This window comes from Lycium ferocissimum, chromosome 5, assembly GCF_029784015.1.
Source record: "Lycium ferocissimum isolate CSIRO_LF1 chromosome 5, AGI_CSIRO_Lferr_CH_V1, whole genome shotgun sequence".
NCBI lineage: Eukaryota > Viridiplantae > Streptophyta > Magnoliopsida > Solanales > Solanaceae > Lycium > Lycium ferocissimum.
In genome coordinates, this window is record NC_081346.1 from 19,808,173 (window position 1) to 19,818,670 (window position 10,498).

Below are 10,498 nucleotides of genomic sequence, written 5' to 3' on the forward strand. Positions count from 1 at the left end.
AAGAATTTCAACGAAATGGGTGTCGAATAACACCGGTTGAAGCGATGTGTTTTCGCCACTGTTTGTCTTAAAAGCATATAACAAAGATGTCTAGTTTCGTACGTTGTATCGTTTTACTGTCTGTCATAAAGATTACTATGATTATTTAATGTGATTACTATGTTGAGGTAATGAGGTTAATTGGCAATCCAACATTAATTAGTAGCACTAATGTTGTTTTGGGTTCCCCGGCAACCTAAGAACAATGATGGAAAACAGACTTTTTTCTAATAATTGTACTCAATTCTCCCAATTAAAGTTACACCATCATTACCAACATTTGATTATCTTCCCTTATCTAATGAATGATTAACAGACATAATTGAAAAATTATTGTAAATACTCCCTCTGTTTCTTTGTGTTGTCTACCTTTTAGGTAGTGCCCTCCAACTTCCACTTTATGGCTTTTACCAAAATTTCAACCCTCTATAAAGTTACTTACGTTCATTTCACTTGTAGGCCAATGTCCATTTCTTGTCTCCCCTAAAATTAATTGATTTCACAAAAGTGACGAAAGCCGAAATATGAGGGCACTATTAGATTTACTTTTGATATTTGGTACCACGGAGAAGTCAATTTTGGGAAAAGTTGTCTTACAGGAAAGTACCTTTTGGCCATTGAGGAAAGGAAAATCAAACAAGATTGATGATGCTATAAAAAGAAGTTGTCTTTCCCTTGTGTGCAAGGGCACTAGAGCAGAGCTACATACTTCAAAATCTAATGAATCCTACATCGAACAATTATAAATGTACAAGGAGAATAAATTTTTTTTACCTACCTAACATAAGGAGAATTTTAATGTAATGGCAAAAGTGATTCAAAACTTACTTTGCATCGCAGGTTTGAATTGTGTGCAAGGCGTGTATAAGGGGAGGGATGTAGGTTCAAGTGCACTCATGCTCCCCTCAACAATAAGTTCTACTTGGACATCACCACGAGAGTCAGGGGTCTCTCTTGAACTTAGTTTCACGTGGCCGAATATTTATGCCCACTCAAGCCCAGAGCTAGCTTCTTCTTATTGTGGACGTGCATCTCCAAATTACCTTTGACATGGTAAAGATAGTAAATCAAGCCCCTCGCTATCACTAAGTAATATCCATATTCATCTCGCGGAACCATTGGTTTTGATACGAGGTGTTGGACTAAGCTAGCTCAAATATATTGTTAACACCATAACGCGGTGTGATATTATTTGTTTTAGCCAATGCCGCACGGTTGTACTTGTACCCTTAAAAGGCCTCACTTATATTTAATTTCTCAATCTTTTCAGCTATCAATACAAAAGTTTATTTGGACACCCAACATATATTTTTGAGATAAGTCATGAGTCCTTTCCACTGAAAACAAATATTGTTGAAGCTTTGTGCCTGAATGACGAATAGTGCAAGAAGACCAGCAACACCCAAACAGCACTTTGGATGGTTTGATGGTCATTTTATTTTATGGCATAAGGGGACATTGGGAAAAGATGGAAAAGCATTAGAGTGAGATGGATTGGATTGATACACAGCATGGGCTATTGGGATACAGACGCATTATAGAAAAACACATTGACTTCTCATAAAGGTGATGTAAACAGAGAGCAAAAGATTTTTTAGCTCAAGATGGCAGAACTTGAGCCATGCAAAACAAAGGCCAAAAGGTGTCCACATGCATATAGCTAATGTTGCTTCTATGTTTTCTTTTCTTCTTTTTAAGATATCGGAACAACTTCTCTACCTCCTGGTGCTAGAGGGGCGTCCGCGTTCACTCTATTCTCCCTGCATCTACCCGCGTGACACACTGGTGATGTTGTTGTGTGGTGGTGAATCCACGCAGGCCTAGTGAAAAATAGGTTATAATGGAAGGATATCAATTAGATGAGATTATGTTTTACGCATGTTTGTGTTTTTAGAGTCTTCTAGTCATGTATGCCAGTAAAATATATGAAGAATTTCTTAGTACTTTTTATTTTTGCTTTATATAATGTTAATCTGACATGTTGTTGAATCCACGCAGGCCTAGCGAAAAATAGGTTCTAATGGAAGAATATCAATTAGATGAGATTATATTTTACGCATGTTTGTGTTTTTAGAGTCTTTTAGTCATGTATGCCAGTAAAATATATGAAGTTCTCAGTACTTTTTATTTTTGCTTTATATAATGTTAATCTGACATGGGACTAAATGAATCGGCATGGTTTTGTTTTTGTAAAGGGAGGTAAATTTGTTTTATTGTTCAGCCCCTCCATATATAAGACAAGGATGTTCGTGTCTCTCTTATTGTTAGAAAAATAGGTTTCATAAGTAGGGAAGAAATAATCCGACTTTAATAGAGCAATCTTTGTCCTTAAGGAATTTAAGCTTCTCACTTTGTTGCTGCAGGGGTGGTGGTAGAATTCCTTCAGGATTTACGAAGCCAGGAAAATTCGAATACCAGCAATTAATTCGAATTTCTCATAAGAATATAATGTTGTGATTTGTAGTGAAAGCAATAGAGAGATGAAGAGAAAGTCTATAATTATATATACTTTGTTTTGAAGCAGTACCAGGTACTTATAATACCTTAGGAATTTGTTCGCAGCAGACACGTCTGTTCAAAGATGGCTTTTCGTGGTAGACACATCCTTTAGGAATATGTACTATAGCCATAAACAAAAAACGTGTTAATTAATTTCAAACTTAACCACGAAGTTTTAATATCTGAAAAGAGTAACTTTCTTCCCTTTGAAAAGAATAACTTTCTTTTCTCTCCAAAGTTCATTCTCTCATATACTCCCATCAACGCTAATAACTATTTCAATACTTTTAACTCCATAACAAAAATTGTTGTTAGTAGTGGTGACGGTGACGTACGGTGACGGTAGCGGTGATAAATATTCCATCATGTATGTGGCTACCTGCTACCTACCAACAACATGATCATTAGGCAACTTTGCTACTAAACATTTAGGTAAACTGATGTGACCTTTATGAGTTCTGGATTCTAGAGGACAGTGTCCTCAAATGTTAGTAACTGGATTTCTAGATTTAATTTTTGTTATATTTGGTGAAATTCTTAACAAATATATAAGGTTTGTGCCAAAGCTATTGCGTTCTACCGAACCTAAATAGCCTACATCCGTTACTGTAAGTAAATAAGAAGAAATCCCGTAACATTTTTTTCATCTCAATTGAGATTTAAATGACAATCTTCTATGATTTTCACCCACCGCATTGATGGATAGGTTACGGTGCACTATTGTTGTTTCTGTGTTTGATATAACATGTTAGATATATAGCATATTAGGTTTCATATTAGTGCAAATTTGACTTGCTGTTTGTGGGATATAGGTATTGCAACTCATCATCATTGTATACCAATTGGGTGGGATGCACCATCACTAGAGCTATAGCCTCTTGAACTCACAATAAAAAGGCCTTCACTTCTCCCACTCCAAGTCTCCTTACAAATAAGAGCTCAACTTCTATTCTACTAAATTATTTAGCTAACTCAGCTGATAGCTAGTAGAAATTGAATAAACACAGAGCCATGAGACCTACTTCCAAAGCTTTTCTTCTACTTGTTCTATTTTTCATCTTTGTGTCATCAGGTAATATATATATATATATATATATATATATATATATATATATATATATATATATATATATATATATATATATATATATATATATATATATGAGCTGCTTTTGCTGAAAAATGACAATCACCTTTTCCACCAAGGAAAATATATAAATGCATATAACGTGTATTCTTGTTTTCCTTTTATGTTATTTAGGTACTGTTGAAGGCTTGGGTAATGGCGCAAACCGCATTTACAAACTTCAAAAGGTATTAAGGGCTATTATATTGAACTCAGTAAGGAAAAAGTATTTTATGAAGAAGTTATTTTCAGTGTGTATGGTTACCAGGAAAACATTTTCTATCAAATGAACGGAAGTCATTTCGTTATGACTATTTTAACTTATAACTTTTCACTATATTTTGTATGAAAATATATTTCATAAAAAATGACATGTCATATCAAAGAAAAACTTTGATTTCTCACAGCTTATGATTTTTTCATTTAATGTATGTCAATGTAACAAGAAAGCAATCTATTGCTTAATCCCACTTTAACCTTTATCTTGTTAGAGTGCATAAGTATATATATAAATTATATTTTCAGGAACAATCATTTACAACTAAAAAAATAAAAAAAGGCATTTTTGCTAATTAAAGTTTGTTTTAAAATTTCAGAAGAATGGTCTGAGAGAAATACCAAGAAAGCTAATGATGCTGGATCCAGTGTTAGATTATGACTATGCAGGACCTAATCCCAGGCATGATCCCGGTAGAAAGAGAGGTCACCCTTGAAGACTATTATTATATGCCAGATGCTATATTAATATTGCTACTCTAGCTTATATATGGGGATTTTGATTGAAATATCAATTCCACTAGTAGAATATCATGTAATGCCTTTGTTGCATAATAAGAATAGCAATAGTCCTTTTGTGATGTTGCTGAGTTCTGGCTAGTGCCTCTCTGTTATGTAAGCCAGATAGTAGTACTATATGTTATGTTGTTTGAGTTTTGAAACACTTCAGAGTGCAAACTAGTGAAATAAAGAAGTGGATTAGAAATATGTACCTCTTTTACATAGGAAGGGGAACCGTGGAACCAACTACTCATGCATGCGTCAAAGTAGGTTGTGTTTATCACGCCTTCTTATGATGTGACCCAAACACTACGTGACCACGGGATGTTTTATGCACTAGCCTACCTTTTTTTAATACATTTCTTAAGATTATTTTCACAAAACTTATCGTACCTATGGGCATATCGCTTAACCTGTTACAACAACTATAAATTACAAAATACATCCAAAGGAATTATGTGTGGATCTTCTCATAGGTGTAACGCAACTAGTATCAGACTAATCGGTCAAATAATTGTTATTTCATTAATGATTACAATACTTTTGTCCAAACAGAACAAATCTAGTACTCAAATTCTGTTTTCCCAAAATTCTTGTCATTTAAATGGGTTCAGAAATCACACGTATGTGGGGTAGCATACTTGATAGTTGATACTACCACATATCTACGCAAGAAGAAAGCTTTTTCATAGTGGATAAGTTTTAAAATCATAATAATACGTCGATGTACAGGGTAGATCCAGATGATTGATAAAAGAGACACTAAACTCACTAAAAAAAACATAAAAAGAACTTTATATATTAAAAATCACATTTAGTCCAAACCAACGACTAAAGAATGGATTCACCTCCATACATGCAGGGGCTGAGTTATGTAGCGTTAAGGGGTTCAATTGAATCTTTTTTCATAAAAAATGATATTGTATAAATAGGGTAAAAACGAATTCTTTTTGTTATTGTTGAATCCCCTTGATATAAAAAAAGATTCTCGTGAAATAGTAAAGTAAGGTTCAAAAATTGTTTTAGGTCATCTGTTCATATTACATGGTGAAGTTTTGCATCCTCGAGCCTAACCAGTATGCCAATCCTAACATGATGATTTTCTGATGTTTAAGATCATTTGAATTATGTACTCCCTTCATTCCAATTTATCTGATATAGTTTGAACCGATACAAAGTTTAAGAAAAAAATTGAAGACTCTTGAAACTTGTGATCTTAAAAATACCATCACCTTTGTATGGTAAAACTTTTAAAATTATGGCCTTAAACATGTCATCACATTTGTGTGACTATAAAAACTTCTCATTAAAGGCAAAATGATAAATGTAAAGTTAATTATTTTTAAATATAGAAGTGTGGCATTCTTTTTTAAACGGATTAATAAAGAAATAGTGTCAACACCGAAGCGACTATTAAAGTTCTCACGGGCCCCAGTGAGTTCACTATTCCCTTCACCAAGTACCTACACAGTTAAATTGGATTTCTAATATGCTCCATAATTTAACAACCTTGACTAGCAAATGTACGAGGTATAGTTGAAGCTTCTGTCCCTTTCATATAAAAATATATACAATTAACAAATACTATCAAAATTCTAAGGAGAAATCATGGTTGATAGCCATATTCCAATGGACACAAAACTGATTGTGACTAAAGCTTGTCCCAGTTCAAACACAAAATTCTGCTTCTTCACAGGTAAATTTCGCCAGTCCGTCCTCCTGTTGACACGTCCAAATAAATAAAGTAAAAATATAATCACTGTGATAGTGCTAACTTATTAGGAAAAAAAAATATATTAGCAAAATCATGTGGATATGTAGACAAGTAACCAGTACTCCATTAAAGACAGGAAAAAGCCAAAGCTTTACAATTCTGCCTAACCCAAAAAATGAAAAAGAAGCTCAGCACTAAAAGTTGTTATGCGTTAGTATCAACTCCAACTTAGAATGGTGTGAGTCAAATCACCTGATGTCTTCATCACAACCTTTTTTGTATTTCACCTTTGACTTGTATTGACTTTCTAGTAGTTTGTAATGATGATCAAAAGGAATTTTACAGCTAAATAAGTTTGACCATTACAGGCATGGGCGAAGCTAGGGGGATGCAGGAGGTTCATCCGGACCCCTTTGCTTCTCCAGTGTGTTTACTTCTTTATATTTTGAATCCCTTAGTGAAAATCCCTCTCTGCCACTGAACTCACATGTGGTGGCCTTTTCTCAGGGGCAGATAGATAATAGGTACAAAGAACTATCTTAGCCTAAAAGAAAATATTGTGACTTACTCCTTTAGCTAATTTTAGAAACTAGTAGTATTAGTTTTACTCTCAAGTCACCTGCCAGCACCTGAAGTTTCTCAAATTAGCAGTAAAATTACATTGGTTGCAAAAGGTCAAGTACATACCCCAAATCAGCAATGACAATGCTGACATTATCTTGTGTCCGTCGGTCCTGAAATGCAAAATCAAAGTGCTAAGGATATATAATTGTGTGTGCGTTTGGAGATTATTAAGTACAGAAAGTCAAAAACTTTCTTACCAACGCCGTGCGTGCAAGAGCTTCACAAGCTATCTGTTAAGAAAAAAAAAAAAAAAAGAGGAGGCAGGTTATAGATGGTGCCAAAATATTGCACCAAAGCTAATTAGCAAGATGATATTTCTTACCTGAACATCGCCATGCTCTCGAAGCTGGTTCCTAACAATATCTACTATTTCATCACTGAAAAGTAAGAAAAACTCTAATGAGATTATGATCTTTGCTAGATTCAGACAGATAAAAGAAAGATGGAACTTTTGGCTATAGTATCTAATATCCTTTTTCCAGACCTTTTCATGTAATCCCATAATCCATCAGATGCTAATAGTACGAATTCGGCATCTGATCCAAAAGTCACCTGTAAAACATCTGGAGATGCTGTAACCAAGTCTCCCTTGAACTGAATCCTAGCAAAGTACACCAATAGCTTTTACTTTCGAGAAATCATAATGATGTACTCTGCTGTTTACTTTGTTGAGTTTCCTAATTCAAACTAGCCAGGCAAAACTGCTATAAAAAATTCACAATTATAATCTTACAATCAACTATTCCAACTTACAGGATTAACCAATCGAATAATCTGAGAAATTTATGCTTTCTTGAATCCTAGTGTTTTTAGCGAATGCATAAAACTGTCTGAGTCACCTAATACTGGTGATCTTTTCTAGGTGCACAAGTCATAGTATGAGGACAGCCACTGATTTCTGTTTCTGATTACATACGATGACAAAGTTTTGGTCACTAAAGTTATGCATTAATTGTTCATCAATTTATAAAATAAGCAAGGCTGAATCCAGTTTGTTAAACCGGTTGCTATAAAATTACTGAATTCGAGCAAACCTCTTCAAATTTCTTAAATTTGATTGTACAACAAACAGAACAGATAGCCGGTACTACTTAGTGATGCATGCACTAGTGCAGCCTATCACCAGCAGGATTTGCAGCTCAAGCAAGACATGGAAATTACCGAGAAGCAAACTTTTCAGGCCACCTGCCTTCTTCAACCCCTTTCTCCAGCATCCTGGTAAGGGATGATAAAAAATTATTTTACTTTTCCAGGCAACAAAGAAATGAAAATGAATAAGGCATATGCTTCCTATCATTTAACATAAAATCAGAAAGAACATACTCATTCTTCTTTGTCTTAAATCTCATATCACCAAAAGCACGGGATACTGAAATATCTCCACAAATTCTTCCATTGACAATCTGCATGCAGACATAATACACATCCAATGTCAACACGCACGCTGACTAATTTGTATTCTGAAAGCAGCAGGGGACTCTTAATTTGCTCTTTCTCGTTTATTCTTTTGGCAAGTCATTTACTTGTTGCATTTTTAGCTGCTGAATTTTAACTAACAGTTCAAGAAAGAATGCTGAATAGAAGTAGATGAATAAAACAATAGACTATTCTTGGCGACACTGGGAGGGGTCAATTGTAGGAAACACACCCATCCACCTGCTTCATTGATTCTTCTGATTTCTTGTAGAGAAACCTTGTTGCTTCCATAGGGCCTGTGTGAATTGGTTAATGTCTCCGCTTTTCCAGATCGTGAGAACACCTGCATAAACATTCAGGGGCTCGGATAGTTTAAAAAAAACCTATTGCTCTCGAAGAACATATCAATGATAAGCATTTCATTGTCAGTAGGAATGAATGGTCACGTACCACGGATGAATCTCCAACATGTGAGATGATCAGTGTATCATTCCCAACAAATAGAACGGTAGCTGTTGAACCAGATTCATCTTCTTTCCCGCTACTCTCAAGCCTTTTTCAAAATGAAACAGCACCTTACCATCTATACAATCATATAGAATATGAAACTACATGGATTCTATTTCTTTTTATTTACATGCTGCAGTAGCTTACCAGTTCAAGAGTTTTCTATCAGCATTTTCAAAAGCTTCTTGTAGCGCATTCCGGATCGTGTTTATGTCCTGTCTCTTCAAAAGCAACCCACCTTGTAATGCTGTAATACATTCTTTATACAGCTCCTCCCTATTAATGGCATATCAGTAATCCAACTATGCAGAACTTCCATAGTAAATCTTTCTTTAACAAGCATGTAGGAACTACATAAATCTTCATACCAAGTAAAAGATACCCCAAAGCAAAAGGAAACTACGTAGCATATGACTCAGAGACACATCTAGGATTTGATGTTTATAGGTTCCTACAACGGCCTCAAGTTAATACAACAACAACATACCCAGTGTAATCCCACATGTGGGGTCTGGGGAGGGCAGAGCGTACGTAGACCTTACCCCTACCTTGGGAGGTAGAGAGGTTGTCTTTGGTAGACCCTTTGCACAGAATAAAGCAGTAACAAAGCAGGTCAAATAGGACTACACCGAAACAGTATGCTAAACGATGACAAGAATCTACAGGAGAAATACTATGACTGCTAGTAAGGAAGGATAAGCGAGACAGCGATCTACTACCTAGTAACCTTCAACCCTAGTCCGAACGGCCTCAAGTTAATATACAACAATAAATGGGTTCCTAGTCAAATATTTATAGATATTTAGTGATATTCTCAATATTCGTTGAAACGTGTAACCACCTCATGTAAAAGTTTAAGCTATTAGAAAGAGTACACTTTTATTTACCATATCTGCAACACACGCCGCTAATCACGTGGAATTCCTTTTTCAATAATGGATGGCCGTGAGACTTGAACCTAGGAGCTATGCCGCTATATCTACTCTAATACCATATTGACTTGTGTGACCATCTCATCTAAAAGTTCAAGAGCCTAAAGCTTAAAGCTTTCAAATAAGACGATCACAGTATTTAACCAGTTTAAGGGCAAAAACACCAGGAACTAAGGAATTTTGACATACCTAAGGAACTTGACGGAGGAGAAGCCAGCATGGCCATCAAAAACAGCAGCATAAGTAAAGCCATCAAGATCATCCGATTGAACGATCACAGCATCATCTTCCATCTCTTCTCGTGGGCCTTGGATCAGTGTTGAACCCCATCTGATGCCAGAAACACTGGTTAAAGGAGCTGGCGCGTCGATTGCCATTGCAGAGCAAGATATTCCTCTGCCCTCTCCATTTCCACCTCCTCCAACAGCCTTCTGTATTTTATTCTTTTTGGCATTAATTTTGTAGCCATAGTTGCAGTGAACTCTGTTTATAAGAATTTTTTGCAAGTGGGGACTAGATAAGGCCATTGATGAAATATGGGGAGTCTTGGTTCTCACCAGACTGAAGTTAGTGTAAGACCTTCCCCTGTCAACACAAATGGGCAGACATTTGCTTGGTTAAGGTTAACCAAGGATAAGAAGATTCAAAGGCAGAATCCATAACTGATTTTAACGAATTATTAACCACTAGTTGATTGCCAGTTGGGTGCTTTTAGTGGATTCTGGCCCAGAGCTGTTGGGCTCAAAACTTTCTCAAGCCCATAAATTTAAATGGTTAAGTATGTTTACAAGGATCAAATCCTCAACTTTTGTGCAACGAAAAGAAAACCGGAGTCCAAGTTGACATCGTAATCAGAAGCTATAT

At 35.5% G+C, this 10,498-nt stretch overlaps 2 protein-coding genes across 2 annotated transcripts; one reads left to right on the forward strand and one right to left on the reverse strand.

The window, feature by feature from the left end:
• Nucleotides 1-3,405: 3,405 nt before the first annotated feature.
• LOC132058283 (uncharacterized) lies at nt 3,406-4,692 on the forward strand. The gene is made up of 3 exons (XM_059450833.1): nt 3,406-3,610; nt 3,800-3,852; nt 4,261-4,692. Exons 1-3 carry the CDS (start codon nt 3,550-3,552, stop codon nt 4,375-4,377), a joined length of 231 nt encoding a protein of 76 aa, XP_059306816.1. The 5' UTR covers nt 3,406-3,549; the 3' UTR covers nt 4,378-4,692.
• Nucleotides 4,693-5,974: 1,282 nt separating this feature from the next.
• Nucleotides 5,975-10,278, reverse strand: LOC132056399 (protein phosphatase 2C 57). The gene is made up of 11 exons (XM_059448571.1): nt 9,824-10,278; nt 8,850-8,978; nt 8,646-8,748; nt 8,428-8,538; nt 8,103-8,182; nt 7,941-7,994; nt 7,264-7,380; nt 7,102-7,156; nt 6,977-7,009; nt 6,843-6,889; nt 5,975-6,160 (listed from the first exon to the last, which is right to left on the reverse strand). The coding sequence occupies exons 1-11, from the start codon at nt 10,159-10,161 to the stop codon at nt 6,037-6,039; spliced, it is 1,191 nt and encodes a 396-aa protein (XP_059304554.1). The 5' UTR covers nt 10,162-10,278; the 3' UTR covers nt 5,975-6,036.
• Nucleotides 10,279-10,498: the final 220 nt, after the last annotated feature.